Raw genomic sequence first — 18,298 nt, forward strand, 5'->3', positions numbered from 1 at the left:
TCCCCTCCTCCCAGCACACACAGGACGTCCTCCTGCTCTGGCCCACGTGGCCTTGGCCGGTGGCCACGAGTCTGCTGCTTCTGTCCCAGAGTCTGCCGACCACCGAGACAAGGTGTACTCTCTGTACACACGCACAGACAGTCCCTGTGAGGCTGGTTGCTGTGAGTGACTGTGGGAAGGTGGTCACAGTGTGAAGGGCAGCGCCCTGGTGCTGGGGCCCCGTCTCCTGGGGACGCCAGACAGGCTGAGTCTGCCGGCCACATAGACACAGCTTCCTGCATCCCAGCCTCGGGGTGTCCAGCACTGTCTCTGTCTCTCTATTTTAAAAGAAGGGAAGAAAGAATCCACTGGGAGTTTTGTTGAGGCCTTGAACCCGGGTCCTCATACATGACAACATACACACTTGACCTGGTGAGCCACCACTCAACCTCAGCTGCAAAGTTTCAATACTCTAAAGAAAAAAAATATTTTTTGCCTTCAAGGTTACCTCGGGGCTCTGCCGGCACTATGAATCCACTGCTCCTGGCAGCCATTTTCCATTTTATTGGACAGGACAGAGAGAAACTGAGAGAGGAGAGGGAGATAGAGAGGGGGAGAGAAAGAGATACCTGCAGCCCTGCTTCACTGCTCGTGAAGCATTCTCCCTGCAGGTGGGGAGTGGGGGCTCAAACCCCGGTCCTTGCACTTCGCACTGTGTGCTCTTACCTGGGTACACCACCACTCAGGCCCCGACTTTTTTTATTTAGATGAGAACTGGCAGGAAGCTCAGCCGGGCCAAGACCCTGAATCATGGGAGCCCCAGAAAGCAGCCCTTCCCCGGAGGCCTTGGCGCCGAGCTCCTGCAGCCCCCGCCCCACCCCGTGCTCCCATGTGCCCTCCCCAGCGGCTCCCACTCTCCCCCCAGTGCACGGTGACCTGCGGCCATGGGCTGCGCTACAGGGTGGTGCTCTGCCTGGACCACCGCGGCCAGCACGTGGGCGGCTGCAGCCCGCAGCAGAAGCCGCACGTCAAGGAGGACTGTGTAGTGTCCACGCCCTGCCACAGGCCCAGAGGTGAGTCCTGGACGCCTGCGCCTGCAGGCGGCTCCACCGTCAGTCCCACAGGGAGGCCCAGCTCCCCTGGCTCATTCTCCAGCACGGTGCCTGCCTGCCTGCCTGGTGACGGTAGCGTGACCCCGTGGGGCCCTTCCCCGGAGGAGGAGGAGGAGGGTCCCCGGATCCCCGGAACCTGCTCATCCTGATGGCAGGGAGCATGGTTCTGTAGGGTGGGGCTGCCTCACTCTCAGCAAGAGCCTGGGGCGGGTGGCGGTGCCCCTGCCTGAGTGTACCCCGGGTTCGAGGCCCCGTCCCCACCTACAGGAGTGGGGGGAGGAGCTTCAGGAGAGGTGAAGAGGTGCTGTAGGCGCATCTCTCTCTCTGATTTATTTCATCCAGGGTCATCACTGGGTCTGCTCTAGGAGTCTACTGCTTCTGGCAACCATTTTTCCTTTTTACTTAACAGGACAGAGAGAAATCAAGAGGACAGTGGGAGAGAGAGAGCGAGAGAGAGAGAGAGAGAGAGAGAGAGAGAGAGATGTGCCTACTGCACTGCTTTACCACTCGTGAAGCTTCCCCCTTCCGGTGGGGACCAGGGGCTTGAACCCAGGTTCTTAAGCATGGTAACATACCTGCTTAGCCAGATGCAACACCACGTGGCCCCCTCTCTCTTCCTCTCTTCTTTTTATTATTATTTTTATTTTGCCTCCAGGATTAGTGCTGGGGCTTGGTGCTGACACTATGAATCCACTGCTCCTCGCTGTCTTTTTTCTTTTTTCTCTTTTGTTTCTATTATACTTGACGGGAGACAAATTAAAGGGGGAGGGGGGGAGAAAGACAGACACCTGCAGACCTGCTTTGCTGCTTGTGAAGTGTCCCGCTTGCAGGTGGTGGGCCGGGGGCTCGAACCCAGATCCTTGTGCGTGTCCTTGTGCTTAGTGCCATGTGCGGAGTGTGCCACCGCCCAGCCCTCTCTCTTCCTCTCTATCTCTAGTCTCTCTCTGCCTCTATCCAAACTTAAACAAACTCAAACAACCATCCCAGAGTGAGTGGGGGCTCGAACCCAGATCCTTGCACAGGTCCTTGTGCTTAGTGCTATGTGTGGAGTGTGCCACTGCCCAGCTCTCTCTCTCTTCCTCTTTACCTCTCTTCTCTCTCTGCCTCTATCTCAACTTAAAACAACCATCCCAGAGTGAACAGGGGCTTTAGCCGTGGTCTCGACCAGCAGGCAGGTCTGGAACGCCCTCCTGTTCTCCCTCAGCCTCCTTGGGTGAGAAGTCGGGGAGCCCCTGGCCGTGGGTCCCGCTCTGCTCACTTCCTTGCATCCCCAGGCCCTGCTGAACCTCAGGCAAGGCTCCCCTGCATGGGGTGGACACGGGGACTCCTTAGACTTCAGAGAGGATGGCGGACACTGGGTGTCCCTCAGTGCTCCAGGTTCTGCAGAGGTGAGCTCAGTCCCGAGAGGGCACAGTGCCATGTATCCTTCCTCCCGGAGTCAGTGTCCACGTGGAGAGTGGAGACGCAGTGGTGCCATCTTCCGGCCGGGAGAGAATACGGCCACACGCAGCCAAGGGCGTAGAGAATCTATTGGGAAGGACAAGAAATAGTCACCAAGAGAAGGGTGGACACTAGAAAGGAGGCAGCTGCCCGTGAGCTACGAGAGAGCCGCTGCTCACGGCTGGGCGGGAGGGCGCTGGGCACAGCCTTGCAGCCGGGAAACAGGAGGAGCGTCGCCTGCCCGTCTGGCTCAGGGGCAGCTCTCTGGTGTGTTCAGAGACAGGTGTGGAGCCTCTGCTCTCCATGTTATAAGCCTGGGACTTTGCACTGGCCCAGCTCTGGCCTGTGGCTGTCTTGTCAGCCTGGATAAAAGCCATATTTAAGGGGTTGTGCGAGCACAGCAGGTTAAGCGCAGGTGGTGCAAAGCGCAAGGACCAGAGCAGGAATCCTGGTTCGAGCCCCCGGCTCCCCACCTGCAGGAGGGTCGCTTCACAGGCGGTGAAGCAGGTCTGCAGGTGTCTATCTTTCTCTCCCCCTCTCTGTCTTCCCCTCCTCTCTCCATTTCTCTCTTATCCAACAACGACAGCAATAACAGCAACAATGATGACAATGGAAGAAAGATGGCTGCCAGAAGCAGTGGATTTGTAGTGCAGACACTGAACCCCAGCAATAACCTGGAGGCAAAAATTAAATAATAATAATAATAGGCCATGTTTATAACCACATGGCGTGGCAGCTTCACGAGGAGCCATCCAGCGAATCCTTGTTGGACGGCGTCCGTCCCCCGAGCTGCAGGTGGGGTTCAGGCCTAGGAAGCCTGTGCCCTGCTGTGCTCTGGGCTGTCCTCTCACATGCTCCCCTTTCTCGAAAGCAGCTGAGTCACTTCCTCTCTCGCTCCTCCCTGCTCCCTTCCTGGGAGGCCGCTGGCTCCCACCTGTGGGTGACCCAGCATAGGCCTCACTCTCCCTCCTCCTGAACCCCAGGCCGAGCTCTCTGCTTTGCTCCCTTAACCCGAGGGGTCCCGGGAATCCGGAGAAAGGACGCAGGAGATGACGGGGCTGGAGTCGGTGTGGATTTGCACCCAGCAGGGCTTGGCGCCGAGTCTGTGTGTTTGGGAAGCAGCTGCAGCTCTGCCCTGGGAGCTCTGGGCTTGCATTCTGACAGTGTGTTAACTAAAAACACAGAGGCCAGGAGCCTTTGGTTCCGCTGGGAAGCAACTCGACTCTGCGTGGCTCGTGCTGGGACTCGGCTCCCTGGCCGTCAGCGGCACCCAGCTGCCTGTTCTGTTTCCTTTTCCACAGAGAAAAGTCCGGTGGAAGCAAAGCTGCCTTGGCAGAAGCAAGCTCTCAAGCTGGACCAGCCCAGGACAGCCCCAGAGAAGCCCACGTGAGTCTGAGAGCCATTCTGGGCAGCCAGAGCAAGCCAGCAGCGTCTTCCTGTGCTCGTGCTCAGTCCAGCAGGCTGGGCGTGCGGGCCCTGGGGAGCTGGGGCTGGCCAGCCGGCCGCCTCTCTCAGACAGCCCTGCTCTGGCAGGAGGCGTGTGAGACTCGCAGAAGAGCAGGCCCCAGGGCCGGCTGCCTTTGGAAAATGGAGCATGATCCCCAGATCTGAATGAGAACATTCAGTGAGCCAGAGATGGATCTGGAGTCCTCAAGACAAGGCTGCCTCTGCTGGGGAGACAGCGCAGCACTGAAGTCTGTGGCATTACAGCCAGAGGCTCCAGATCTGGTCCCCAGCACCACCACCAGTCAGAGCAGAGCTCTGCTCAAAATATAAATAAATAAGAGGCCAGGCGGTAATGCACGTGTTCTGGTGTGAAAGGACACAGGTTCAAGCCCCCAGTCCTCACCTGCAGGGGAAAGCTTTGTGAGTGGTGAAGCAGAGCTGCAGGTGTCTCTCTCTCTTTCTCCCTCTCTGTTTCCCCCTTCCCTCTCACTTTTTCTTTATTTTTTCCTCCAGGGTTATCGCTGGGGTTCGGTGCCAGCACTACAAATCCACTGCTCCTGGTGGCCACATCGCCCCCCCCCCATTTTATTGGACAGGACAGAGAGAAATTGAGAGAGGCGGGGGAGATAGAGAGGGAGAGAGAGAAAGACACCTGCTGACCTGCTTCACCACTTGTGAAGCTTCCCCCCTGCAGGTAGGGAGCCGGGGGCTCGAACCCGTATCCTTGCACAGGCCCTTGTGCTTCATACTATGTGCTCTTCACCAGGTATGCCACCGGCCAGCCCCCTTTTTTCTCCATCTCTATTCAAGTGATAATAAGCAAATAAAATAGAAAACATATATGAATACACCATCCTCTATCCTTCTCTGACCAGACTCTTTGAAGCCAGTTAAGATGTGGGTCAAGACAGGGACATAGCTCAGCGGGCTGCCTAGCCAGGTGGGCGTCTCAGCCGCGAGGAGCCCACGGCATGGCCAGCATCTCGAGGACAAGTGAAGCGGAGGACGGTGGCTCTCTGGCAGGGCTGCTGTTCAAGTCCAAGAGGCCATGTGGCTCATGCTAGGGCACCATTTGCCGTGAGGACCAGTGCAGTGTCTCCCTCTGGGACCCAGGACATCCCAAGCTCGTTCTGAGACGGAGCCCTCTGCCACCTGTCCCTTCTTAGTGTTTCCTGCTGGGAGCAGACACTCCGAGGCTCCTCCTTCCTTATCCTATGCCTGCCCCGGTCACCAAGCAGGAGAAGCTGGCACCCGATTTTTGCCCAGCCTGCTAGCTGAGAATGAGTTCTGTATTTTTAAGAGCATGTTTTGCGCCAGGTGGAAGCTACACAGAAGCCCAGGCCAGAGCCCAGCCTGGAAACCTGCGGCACAGAGGAGCCGGGGCCGCTAGTCTGCCTGCCGCTGTGGCTACCTTGGTTGGTTCCCAGCGGACTGAGCGCACATAGCGGTGACCATTCGTCCTGCAGAGTCTGAGGCAGATACTGGCTGGCCTTTTCAGGAAGTCCTGACTGCTCTCAGCATCTAAGACACGGGGACGGGGCCAGGTGGCCGTGCACCTGATACAACGCACCTGGGCCTGGGTTTGAGCCCTTGGTCCCCACCTCCTGGGCAGAGGGGAAACTTTATAAGAGGTGAAGCGGGGCTGCAGGTCTCTCTCTCTCTCCCTCACTCCTTCCCCTCTCCCTCTTCCCTCTTGACTTCTCTCTGTCTCTATGCAATAAATAAAAGAAAAATTTAAGACGCAGGGACAGATGTGTTTAGGTGTCCCAAAGCAACACCTGCAGGCACTCCCTCTGAGAGTCTGGGAACCTTCTAGAAATCATGCAGCCACCAGACAGGTGCCTGGCACTCTGCACCACACCCCTGCGCAGTGCCAGCTCCTCCCAGCCTCTCCCCCATGACACCCCATCCTCTGTCACAGGTTTGTCCCTGAGCCCTGGTCTGCCTGCAGCAGCACCTGTGGCCCCGGCATCCAGGTGCGGGCAGTGCACTGCCTGGCACAGCTCAACTTCACACGGGCAGAGGCAGAGCTGCCCACCGAGGAGTGCCAGGGCCCTGCGCCGCCCACCCAGCGGCCCTGCCTCCTCCGGGCCTGCCGCCAGAGCCCCTCCACCCTGGAGCCTCCCCGCCCGACTCACGGCCACAGCCGGGCCACCTACGGCTGGGAGTACGCCGGCTTCACGCCCTGCTCCACCACCTGTCTGGGAGGTAACTACAGGTGGGGTGTTGGTGGGAATGGGGGGAGCCCTCTGGAGGGCTGCCACTCAGGAAGGGAGGGAGGCCGTGCTGAGACTTGCAGTCACTCTGTTCAAGAGAAAATGGGGGTCCTGCACCACTGCTATCCTCCTCTACATAAAGGTCTTTGTGACTGAGGGGAGACAGGGACCCTGGTCACTGACTGAGGGGAGACAGGACCCTGGTCACTGACTGAGGGGAGACAGGGACCCTGGTCACTGACTGAGGGGAGACAGGGACCCTGGTCACTGACTGAGGGGAGACAGGGACCCTGGTCACTGACTGAAGGGAGACAGGGACCCTGGTCACTGACTGAGGGGAGACAGGACCCTGGTCACTGACTGAGAGGAGACAGGGACCCTGGTCACTGACTGAGGGGAGACAGGACCCTGGTCACTGACTGAGGGGAGACAGGGACCCTGGTCACTGACTGAGGGGAGACAGGACCCTGGCCACTGACTGAGGGGAGACAGGGACCCTGGTCACTGACTAAGGGGAGACAGAACTCTGGTCGCTGACTGAGGGGAGACAAGGACCCTGGTCACTGACTGAGGGGAGACAGGACTCTGGTCACTGACTGAGGGGAGACAGGACTCTGGCCACTGACTGAAGGGAGACAAGACCCTGGTCACTGACTGAGGGGAGACAGGACCCTGGCCACTGACTGAGGGGAGACAGGGACCCTGGTCACTGACTAAGGGGAGACAGAACTCTGGTCGCTGACTGAGGGGAGACAAGGACCCTGGTCACTGACTGAGGGGAGACAGGACTCTGGTCACTGACTGAGGGGAGACAGGACTCTGGCCACTGACTGAAGGGAGACAAGACCCTGGTCACTGACTGAGGGGAGACAGGGACCCTGGTCACTGACTAAGGGGAGACAAGGACCCTGGTCATGGGCTGAGGGGAGACAGGACCCTGGTCACTGACTGAGGGGAGACAGGACCCTGGCCACTGACTGAGGGGAGACAGGGACCCTGGCCACTGACTGAGGGGAGACAGGACCCTGGCCACTGGCTGAGGGGAGACAGGGACCCTGGTCACTGACTGATGGGAGACAGGACCCTGGCCACTGACTGAGGGGAGACAGGACCCTGGCCACTGGCTGAGGGGAGACAGGGACCCTGGTCACTGACTGAGGGGAGACAGGGACCCTGGTCACTGACTGAGGGGATACAGGACCCTGGTCACTGACTGAGGGGAGACAGGGACCCTGGCCACTGACTGAGGGGAGACAGGGACCCTGGTCACTGACTGAGGGGAGACAAGGACCCTGGTCACTGACTGAGGGGAGACAAGGACCCTGGTCACTGACTGAGGGGAGACAGGACCCTGGTCACTGACTGAGGGGAGACAGGGACCCTGGCCACTGACTGAGGGGAGACAGGGACCCTGGCCACTGACTGAGGGGAGACAGGGACCCTGGTCACTGACTGAGGGGAGACAGGACCCTGGTCACTGACTGAGGGGATACAGGACCCTGGTCACTAACTGAGGGGAGACAGGGACCATGGTCACTAACCCTCTCTGCCCCCCCACCCCTGTCCTGACCCCTCTTTTCTCTGGGAGCTTGGCGCTGCCTCCTCTGTGCATGCTGGAAGCCAGCATTCCCTCTATGATCTGAACCTCCTGGCAGTCATGGCCATGCAGCAGCCCAGCCACACAGACGCCTGGCACTCTGCCCTGCACCTCTGCAGGCTGCCAGCTCCACTGCCTTCTGACCCGCCGCAATGCCGGATGCCGATCTCCCAGCCTGCGGGGCTCGTCTGCTGGTGCCCGGCCAGCTGTGCCTGTGCCCCCCATGCCCCGTGCCCAGCCTGCCTCCCTCAGCCTGTCTGCAGCCTTCAGGCCATCGGCTGGCTCTTTACAGAGGCAGGGAGTGTCGTGTTCACTGCTCCTGGCTCAGTATTTCACAGAGACAGAGACAGACAGAGACAGACAGAGATGGACAGAGACAGAGACGGACCCCAGAGCACTGCATCTTCCTCCAGTCTGTGGGGGCTGTCCTGAGCCTGGTGGTACTCAAACCATAAAGCTTGAGGGCCTGGAGGTAGTTCACCCAGTAGAGTGCAGACTTGACCATGCGCGAGGACCTGGATTCGAGGTCCTAGGCACCATCACCGAAAAAAGGAAGCTTCACCGGTGGCGAAGCAGTGCTGGGGTGTCTGCCTGCTTCACGTCTCTCTCCCTCTCTGTCGTTCCCCTGGGGTGTGAGGGAGGGACAGTCAGCAGGGATTGGTGCAGCTGTGCAGGTGTGGGGCCCCAGCAAGACCCTGGCAGGAACTGAGTGGACACAGGGGCCTCTGCTCAGGTCACACACAAGCTGAGGGTGTTTCTCCGCCCTTCCAAAAGGAGACGCTGGAAAGGCGTGGCTGGGGTGTGCCTGTAGTCTCACATACACTCGGGATTTCTTCATCAAGCCTGCTTTCAAAAAGCTGCAGGTCTGTAAGATTCCACCTGGAAGGCTCCGATGAAGGGACTGTGCAGCCTCGAGGATGGCTCAGTGGGTAGAACGTGTGATGCACAAGCCTGGGGGCTCCAGTGAGGCTCCTCAGTGCGCATGCCAGACGGGCACCCTGTTCTCTCTTTCTCCTCTGCTCAGACTTAAATACATCTTTTAAAAAGGATAAGAGGGCGGTATAAGTGCACATGGCATGAAGCACAAGGACCGGCGTAAGGATCCCAGTTCGAGCCCCCGGCTCCCCACCTGCAGGGAAGTCGCTTCACAGGTGGTAAAGCAGGTCTGCAGGTGTCTGTTTGTCTTCTCCTCCTCTCTCCATTTCTCTCTGTCCTATCTAACAATGACGACATCAATAACAACAATAACTACAACAACAATAAAAAACGAGGACAAAAAAGGGGGAAATAAATTTTAAAATAATAATAATAGTAATTAAAACAACTTTGGAGCTTTCAGTTCTGCTCAATCACCAGAAAAGGTTCCCAACTGCCTGAATGGTTTCTAAAGAACTCTGATTACAAGTCAGTCAGAATATTGGTGAGAGAAAAGCGTTTTTCTCAAATGAAGAGGTGAAGTCTGCTAGACATGTGTCCTGGGAAATTCACTAAGGAGCTGTGTGTGCAGAAGGGCCAAGGCAGCTGGCGTTCCCCGAGGAGGAGGAATGCAGCTCACGGAGATGTGAGCATCTCGCAGACCTGGAAGAGAGCAGGCGGGAGGAAGGAGGGAGCCCAGCACGCCCCGGCCCGGAGCTCGCTCTGTGGACGCTGGAGCAGGGCTGGGGGGAGGCACCACCTTTGGGAAAAGAAGCACGGCCTTCTAGCAGGACGGAGCACATTCCTTTGTGCACCTGAATGCGTCTGCATATTGCAAAGAGCAAGGTCAGCTCCTGTTTCTTCTTTTTTAAATTTTAATTTCACTACAAGTTGGACTTATGCGTTTCTCAGCTCTCATAACCCTTTGTCTCTTGGACAGCGCAGGGGCTGTGGGGTCAGGCAGACCTCACCGGCCTTCCCGAGTTCCGCCAGAGCCCCGCAGCCCCGGGGCCTGGCTGCCTGTGCTTGAGTCCCCAGCCGGGGGGACAGAGCCAAGGACAGCAGTCGGAGGGCAGGAAGTGTGGTGCTTGGCTTGGCACTTGGCGCCTTGGTGCTTTCCTGCTTTCCCACCAGGCCTCCTCTCATATTGCTAAGCGGACAGAGAGGCTGAGGCCAGCGTTGTCCTGGCTGCACAGGGCCTTGTGGTGGGTGTGGAGGGCTCTGTGGATGGCAGAGTGCTGCCCCTCTCCCCCTGCAGGCAGGTGCCGGGTCCTCTGCATGGGGCCTGTGACTGCAACCTTGACAGGAACTCGGGACTCTCAGGGAGGCTGTGGGTCGGGACTGGCCGGGACTTGGTGTGTCCAGGGGAGGCAGGGGCAGAGAGAGGAGCATACTGCCGGTTCAGGGGGACTCGCCTGAGAAATGAGAGCAGTTTGCAGGAGGCAGCCCCGAGTCCCTTCTCGAGGCCCCAGCCTTTGTGTCCTTCCTCCTGCCTCGCCCCAGGCTCCCAGGACGCCATAGCCGTGTGCCTGCACAGCCACACCCAGCAGACGGTCAACGACACCTTGTGTGACGCGGCCCACCGGCCCCCCGCCATGAGCCGAGCTTGTAACACGGAGCCCTGCCCACCCAGGTGAGTCCTGGCAGGGGTCCCTGTCCTGCAGAGACACACACACACACACGCCTTCATCCCGCGTGAATGGGCTCGTGGGCTTCTGGGCCAGAGTCACAGCAGAGCCGTGGGACAGACAGAGGGCACACTGTGCACCAGGTCTGGGTCCTGTTTGCTGGGCGGCTGAGTGAGCTCTGACTTGTTATCTAGAGCACCCAGCTGAGTGACTAAGTAGCACCCCAGGGGCAGTGCACCCAAGGGTGGCTCCTGAGATGTCACCGAGGGCAGCTGGAGGCCTCAGACGCCACTCACCTTGGAGAGCTGGGGTGTTCCCTGACGCCGGCTCCTCCATCCCTCCCTTTCTCTGTACTCCCTGCCCACTTTCTTTTGCATTATTGTTAACTTTATTTATTATTGGATAGAGTCAGTAAGAAACTGAGAGGAAAGGAGTTGATAGGGAGAGAGACAGAGAGACAGACACCTGCAGCCCTGCTTCATCACTCACAAAGCTTTCCCCCTGCAGGTGGGGACCGGGGACTTGAACCTGGGTCCTTGAGCACTGTAACATATGCGCTCAGCCGGGTGCGTTACCACCCAGTCCCTCCTGTCTGCCTGCCTACTTTCTAGAAAGATCACACAGGAGAAATGACTGGCAGTCCGTGCACACCTTAAGCGGTGCCTCGGCGTGAAGCCGGCATTCTCCTTGGCAGAGGCACAGGGAGTCACTGCCCCACACGGGGAAGCCTTGGTGGCTGATGCCGACCTCAGTCTGTAGTCACAGAAACTGCTCCTCTAGACGGCTGTCTTGCTTCCTCCCTTGACCACCGGCCAGCTGGGCCCCGGGCAACCAGCAGGGAGGAGGGCAGACAGGTGGGCCTGCTCTTGGGAGCTGAGTGCGTTTGGGGTGTGGACACAGTCGGGACCAGGAGGGTGAGGGCAGGGCAAGGCTCCAGCTTGTTGCTGAACAGATAATCCTGCCTCCATCTTGCTCTCAGTGTGGAGACAGGAAGCCGTGCCACTGAATCACAGCTGTGGAGAAAAACAAAGGTGTCTCCCTCCACGGGGCCTTCAGCCCAGGCTGAGCAGTGACTGATTCCTGCAGCCCTGGAAGATAGCTGTGCTGTCAGAGGATTCGAGTCCCAGTGCTGCATGTGCTGGGATGCTGCTCTTGCTTCTGTCTGTCACATAAGATCTCAACCATAGGGAGTCGGGTGGTAGCGCAGCGGGTTAAGCGCAGGTGGCACAAGCTCAAGGACCGGCATAAGGATCCCGGTTCGAGCCCCCGGCTTCCCACCTGCAGGGGAGTCGCTTCACAGGCAGTGAAGCGGGTCTGCAGGTGTCTGTCTTTCTCTCCCCCTCTCTGTCTTCCCCTCCTCTCTCCATTTCTCTCTGTCTTATCCGACAATGACATCAATAGCAACAACAATGATAAACAACAAGGGCAACAAAAGGGGAAAAAATGGTCTCCAGGAGCAGTGGATTCGTGGTGCAGGCACCGAGCCCCAGCAATAATGCTGGAGACAAAAAAAAAAAGTTTTCAACCATAAAAAAATAGATAGAATTTTAAGAGATGTAGTGCGTGGCTGGGGAGAGAGCATAACAGTTCTGCAAAAAGACTTCCAGGCCTGCGTCACCAAAGGTCCCAGGTTCAATCCCCAGCATCACCAGAAGCCAGACTTCAGCAGTGCTCTGGTTAAATTAAGAGGAAGAAACAGTGCACTTCCTGACTGTGCCGGAGCCTGTTGATGATCCCCCAGGAGTCACGAGCCGTGTCACCAGGTCCCGACTGACCCCTGGGCCTCAGAGGCGATGCAGCGGGCAAGGTGTGGAATCTCAGATGCAGTGCTGGAATCTGAGGGACGCGGCTGAAACGCAGTTAGAGGGCACGGTAGCCATCAGGGCGAGTTAGAAAGGGAAGCTGGGGGCCAGGTGTGACATGTTACAGTGCACAAGGACCCAGGTTCAAGTCCCCCCTGTCCCCCCCTGCAGGAAGGAGGTTTCACAAGTGATGAAGCAGGGCTGCAGGTGTCTCTGTGTCTCTCCCTCTGTCTACGCTGCCCCTCTCAATTTCTCATTCTCTATCCAATAATAAATAAATAAATATATTTAAGAAGAAAGGAAGAAAGAAAGAAAGAAAGAAAGAAAGAAAGAAAGGGAAGCTGCAGATGACCAGCGCAGTGCCCACTTCAAGAGGCCACAGGGACAGCAAGTCCAACCCCAGATGCGGAGGGAAGGGATCAAGCTGAAAACAGAGCAGTGAGTTGACTCTTGAGGAGACTGAGGGTGAGAACTGGGAGCCCCTGAGAAGGTGCAAACTTACCACGTCAGGCATGGGAGGGAGGGTCTCAGAGGCTCTGAGATAGTAAGAGAAGAAGTGTGTTGGCATAGAAAGAAAGTGATAAGTGTATTCTTACAGATGTCAGGTCAGTAGACACACTTTCCAAATAGATATTTATTTTCCCTTTTGTTGCCCTTGTTGTTTTTTACTGTTGTTGTAGTTATTGTTGCTATTGTTGTTGTTGTTGTTGTTGTTGTTGTTGTTGGATAGGACAGAGAATGGAGAGAGGAGGGGAGACAGAGAGGGGGAGAGAAAGACAGACACCTGCCGACCTGGGGTTATTGCTGGGGTTTGGTGCCGGTACTACGAATCCACTCTCTTGGCAGACTTTTTTTTCCCTATTTTATTGGACAGGACAGAAAGGAATTGAGAAAAGAAGGGAAGCTAGAGAAAGAGAGACGCCCACCCGTGCCACTGCTCCACTCGTGAAGCGCGCCCCCTGCCAGTGGGGAGCGGGGCTCGAACCCAGGTCCTTCTTGCACGTGGTGACGCGTGTGCTTAACTGGGTGCACCACCGCCCGGCCCCCTCCATGGATACACGTACACGTGCTCCACGTATCAAGACCCACAGGGAAGCCGAGAGCAGCTGATTCACGCTCTCGGGGCTTTCCCGTGTGCGTGACCCGAGTTTGAGACTGGCCCCATGTCACTGAAGGAAGCTTCGGTGCTGTGCTGTGCTGTCTGTTGTCCGTCTCTCCCTCCCTTTCTGTCCTATCAAAAAGGAGGAAAAAACACAAATCATTGTGCTTCTGCGTGGTTGAAAGTCCTCAGTCGTCAGCAGGAAGCCCAACTTCTCACCCTTGAGGAGACCCACACTTGCTTTCCTGTCCATGGGTGGGTAGTGTGCCCCCAGATGTGCCCCCTACGTGTCCACAGGGCCTGGGACTGGCCAGGGAGCAGCTTAGGCGTCTACTTGGAAAGCAGCTGCCCTGCACTTTCATTTACTCAGCAGTTTAGTGGAGCCAGGCGGTGGTACACCTGGTTATGCGCACATGTCACAGTGTGCAAGGACCCGGGTTCAAACCTGGTCCCCACCTGCAGCGGGGGTGGGGGGAGTGAAGCAGGGCTGTAGGTGTCTCTCTGTCTCACTCCCTCTCTATCTCCCCCTCCCCTCAATTTCTTTGTCTCTATCCAATAATAAGTTAAACATTAAATTAAAAAGACAAGACCTACTTTGAGCCCCTCCATCAGCTGCCCGGGCGCTGGGCGCTGGGCGCTGGGTACTGTGGCCCACTTGTTGCTGTGACTTCCCTGAAGGTGACTCCTGGCCCTGCCCCTGCCCCAGGTCTCAGCTGTGCTGATGCTGCTGGGAGGAGGAGGCCCAGTCTCACCAGCCTCACCCACCCTGTCCCGCACAGGTGGCGTGTGGGCCCCTGGAGATCCTGCTCGGCCAGCTGCGGTGTGGGCATCCAGAGCAGAGATGTGCAGTGCCCGCACCCCCCCAGACCCCCCGGGCCCCCCGGCGTCCTGCCCTCCTGCTCTGGTGAGAAGCCCCATGTCCTGCGTGCCTGCAGCCAGTTCGACTGCCCGCCTGCCTGGCATGTGGAGGACTGGCAGCAGGTAGGTGGTGCCCCCTCGAGCAGGTGGCCGGCAGGACCCCCACCCCCGCACAGCTGACTCTCTCTCCACAGTGCTCCAGGACCTGCGGCCTGGGCGTCCAGCAGCGCAGGGTCACCTGCCGGCAGCAGCTGATGGGTGGCAGCCTCCAGAGCCTGGCGGACGAGCGGTGCCCGCGCCCCCCTCCCGCGTCCCGCAAGGCCTGCGCCCGGGCTGACTGCCCACCCCTGAGGGCCCTGGGGGGCTGGTCCAAGGTAAGCACCCCGGTGCCCCGGCGGCATCTCACAGGTCCGGGAGGTGCAGGGCCTCTCAACTTCGGCTGTTTGGGCCCCACTCAGCACCAGGCCCCTCGTGCCCTCTGCAGGTCACATGTCCCCAAGAGCCCCGAGTGGCCTGCAGGGCCAGCCCTCCCCTGTCCTGGGCATCAGCCTCTCACCTGTGACCTGCCTTTTCCTGCCTTGCCTCCTCTCTAGTACCCCAGCCAGTCCCCACAGACTGCAGTGAGCAGAATGCCAGCAGGACAGAAGTCCACTAGGACACAGAACCCCAGCAGGGCGTGGGACCCCAGCAGGGTGCAGGATCCTGACAGGGCTTTCTCTCTCTCTCTTTCTCTCTCTCTGTGTGTGTGTGTGTGTGTGTGTGTGTGTGTGTGTGTGTGTGTGTGTTGTGTTCTGCCTTTGTTGCAGTGCTCTGTCAGCTGTGGGGTGGGGACCCAGAGCAGGAAGCAGGTGTGTCAGAGGCTGACTGCCCAAGGCCGCCGCGTCCCCGTGGAGGAGGCGCTCTGTGGGGGCCGTGCGAGGCCCGCTGTGGTCGTGAGGCCCTGCCAAATGCCAGCATGCGAGGGTAAGCATGTCCCTATTGCCTGTCCTTGGGGCTCTGTCCCCTTCTGCCAGCAGCTCGGGAGCCTGGGGAGTCAGAGCAGCAGGCAGGGGTGTGGTGGGGGGAGGTGACCTCGGAAAACCTGCCAGTCCCCCTTCAGGGACAGGCCACAAAGCCATACCCTGCTCCATCGAGGACACCAGTGAGTCTGAGCAGCAGGTGCAGACACCACCTCCTCACCTGCTCCACCTGCTTCCACTCAGCCTCCCGCTCTGGGCAGATGTTTGGGATAGTGAGAGAGGATATGGCGTTGGTGGCAGTGCACCCAGTCAAGCACAGACAGTATGCAGCACAAGTGAAGCTCAAGGACCCAGGTGGGGCCCTTGCTCCCCACCTGCAGCAGGGACACCTCACAAGCAATGAAGCATTCTTTCTACACACCAGTTCTTGTTTGTTTGTTTTTCCCAGGATACTGCTCAGCTCTGGTTTATGGTGGTGCGGGGGATTGAACCCAGGACTTTGGAGCCTCAGGCATGAGAGTCTCTTTGCAGAACCATTTTGCTGTCTACCCCTCACCTATCATTCTCTCTCCCTCTCTATCTCTCCCTTCTCTCTTAATTTCTCTCTGTCCTATCCAACAAAATGGGAAAAAAAAAAATAGTCAGAAAGAGCAGTGCATTCATGGTGCAGGCACTGAGCCCTAGCAAGAACCCTGGAAACAAAAAAATAATAATAAAAGCAAAGAAAGAGATGGGGACAGAGGGAGCCGGCTTCCCCTAGCAGATAGGGCCTGGCTTTGGGCAGAGCTGGCGTGCGGCTGGGCTGCTTCTTGCCAGCTTCACACTTTAATCTTGAGAGCTTTCCACACTGTTTTTTATGTGATGCTGGGCAGTGAACCCACACCCTCTCACACGTGCTGTGCCAAGGCTGAGTAGTCTCCTGGGCTCCATTGTTCACTCTTTCCTTTGAGAGAGAAAAAATAGAGAAAGGGAGAGAAGCCACAGCACGGCTCCACCATTCACAGAGCCCGGCGCTCAAGGCATCCTGAGCTTCCCCAAAAAGCCTGGCGGCAGCAGGTATCCCAACACCCTGAGAGAGCCCCTTCTCCCCTCTCCCCTGCAGGCGCTGCCGCGCGGGGCCCCGAGGTGCTCATCCAGACGCGGGTGCAGGGGCGGGTGCGGCTGACGGTGGGCGGCCAGGCCTACCTGCTTCCTGGGGCCTCGGTGTTGCTGCGCTGCCCCGTGCAGGGCTTCCGAGAGGCCGCCGTCCGCTGGGAGAGGGACGGCCGCCGTCTGCCACCATCCCCGAGCCTCCGTGTCACGCCCGCTGGCGCCCTGCTTTTCCGAAGCCTGGCGCCGCCTGAAGCCGGCGAGTACTGGTGTGTGGCGGGTGCAGCCCGGGCCTCCATCGTCCTCCGGCTCCTGGGCCCGGCGCTGGACCGGGATGCCCCGTGGAGGCGGGTGGTGCTGGAGGCCGGGCAGCCGCTCCTGAGGACCCTTCTGGGCCCCCATGGTCTCCCTGAGGGCACCCAAGGGCCCCGGGGGCCGGGGTACGCCCAGCTGGAGGCGGCGGTGAGACAAGGTGCCTTCCGCATGGACGCTGCCCAGTTTGAGGAGCTAACCAGGAACCTGAGCCGGCTGCTGCCCCCAGGGGAACCCCCCGACGGCCTGGCTGCCCAGCTCATCTTCCAGCTGGTGGCCGCGCTGGCCGCTGGACCCTGGACGGACACCGGGGGAGACAGGACGCCCGCCGCCCAGCTGAGGGGGCACACGGCACACGGGCCCCGAATCCGCCAGGTGGAAGCCCCCCACGGGCTGAACCTCAGGCCAGCGGGACCCTCGCTCGCTCAGACCCCCCAAATCTCCCTTAATGAGACGGTGGAGTCCAGAGTCGGGGAGCCCGTGTACCTCACGGCCGGCACCCAAGCCGTCTCTCTGCGGTGTGAGCTCCATGCCCCACCGGGGGCCACCTACACGTGGACCAAGGATGGGGCGCCCCTGCCCCCCTCAGAGAGGTGAGTGAGGGTGGGTGAGGCTCCCTGAGGTGAGCCCTGTGCTCTGCGCACAGGCTCGGGCTCCTCCTCCCGGGTGCCGCCCTGGGGCTCTTCAGGGACGCAGCTCAAAGCAGGCGGTCTGCACAGTGCGTTGCTTTCTCTTTTTGACACCAGGGTTGTTACTGGGGCTTCATGCCTGTACACTTCCTCCACGCCTGGCTTTCTCTCTGTGTGTCTCTCTCCATCTCTGACAGGAGGTGGCAGACAAGGAGGGAGGTAGGGAGGGAGAGGGAGAGGGAGAGAGAACGGGACAGCTCAGCACTGCCCCGCTGCTCGTGAAGCAGCCCACACGTGGGGGCTCCTGTGTGAAGACCCAGGGCTCACACCCACACTTCACATTCAGGACTCACACTTGGGGCTCGCACCCAGGGCTCACACCCACACCTCACACTCAAGGCTCACACTTGGGGCTCGCACCCAGGGCTCACACCCACACTTCACATTCAGGACTCACACTTGGGGCTCGCACCCAGGGCTCACACCCACACCTCACACTCAAGGCTCACACTTGGGGCTCGCATCCAGGGCTCACACCCACACTTCACATTCAGGACTCACACTTGGGGCTCGCACCCAGGGCTCACACCCACACCTCACACTCAAGGCTCACACTTGGGGCTCGCACCCAGGGCTCACACCCACACCTCACACTCAAGGCTCACACTTGGGGCTTGCACCCGGGACTCACACCCATACCCAGGGCTCACCCAGGGCATCTGAGCATAAGTGTGCATTGTTGGGAGAACCACCCACCAGCCCTCTGGGAGAGAGTTTAATTATGTCTTCCCATCACTGGCAGGTGGATGTGATAAGAAGGCTGGACTTCGGCACACAAGTGTCGGCCAAGACAAGCTTATCTTTTGCAGAGTACTTAAGATTTGAAAACAAAGTTGGAGACCAGGACACAGCTCAAAGCAGTGCACAAGGCCCTGGGCTGAGCCCTGCCATCCCTGCGTGTCACAGCACCAGGCCATTCCACGGCTGCTGGAGCCTGCTGTGTTTCTCTGGCTTGCCTCTTTTCTCTCTCTCTCAAAATAATAATAATAATAACAGAATAAAGTGTGAGGCTGGAGGTACTGCACAGTGTGCCCTACAGGCAGGAAGCTCAGGGCCACTCCCCAGCGCCTTGTAGAGAGGAGCGTGGAGCCCACAGCAGACTGCTGCGCAGTGACCTGTCAGTGCAGTGGGCAGCCCACAGGCTGGAGGGCTGCAGC

At 58.8% G+C, this 18,298-nt stretch overlaps 1 protein-coding gene across 6 annotated transcripts in view; it reads left to right on the plus strand.

The window, feature by feature from the left end:
- Window positions 1–18,298, plus strand: part of ADAMTSL3 (ADAMTS like 3) — a 68,080-nt gene that overhangs the window by 34,288 nt on the left and 15,494 nt on the right. For all 6 annotated transcript variants that reach the window (XM_060179514.1, XM_060179515.1, XM_060179510.1 and 3 more), the window contains exons 14-21: window positions 905–1,052; window positions 3,833–3,917; window positions 5,899–6,185; window positions 10,209–10,338; window positions 14,014–14,215; window positions 14,287–14,466; window positions 14,899–15,055; window positions 16,154–17,045. In XM_060179514.1, the coding sequence (XP_060035497.1) occupies window positions 905–1,052; window positions 3,833–3,917; window positions 5,899–6,185; window positions 10,209–10,338; window positions 14,014–14,215; window positions 14,287–14,466; window positions 14,899–15,055; window positions 16,154–17,045 (2,081 nt within the window). The remainder of the gene's footprint in view (window positions 1–904; window positions 1,053–3,832; window positions 3,918–5,898; window positions 6,186–10,208; window positions 10,339–14,013; window positions 14,216–14,286; window positions 14,467–14,898; window positions 15,056–16,153; window positions 17,046–18,298) is intronic.

Source organism: Erinaceus europaeus, chromosome 20 (genome assembly GCF_950295315.1).
Source record: "Erinaceus europaeus chromosome 20, mEriEur2.1, whole genome shotgun sequence".
Taxonomy (NCBI): Eukaryota; Metazoa; Chordata; class Mammalia; order Eulipotyphla; family Erinaceidae; genus Erinaceus; species Erinaceus europaeus.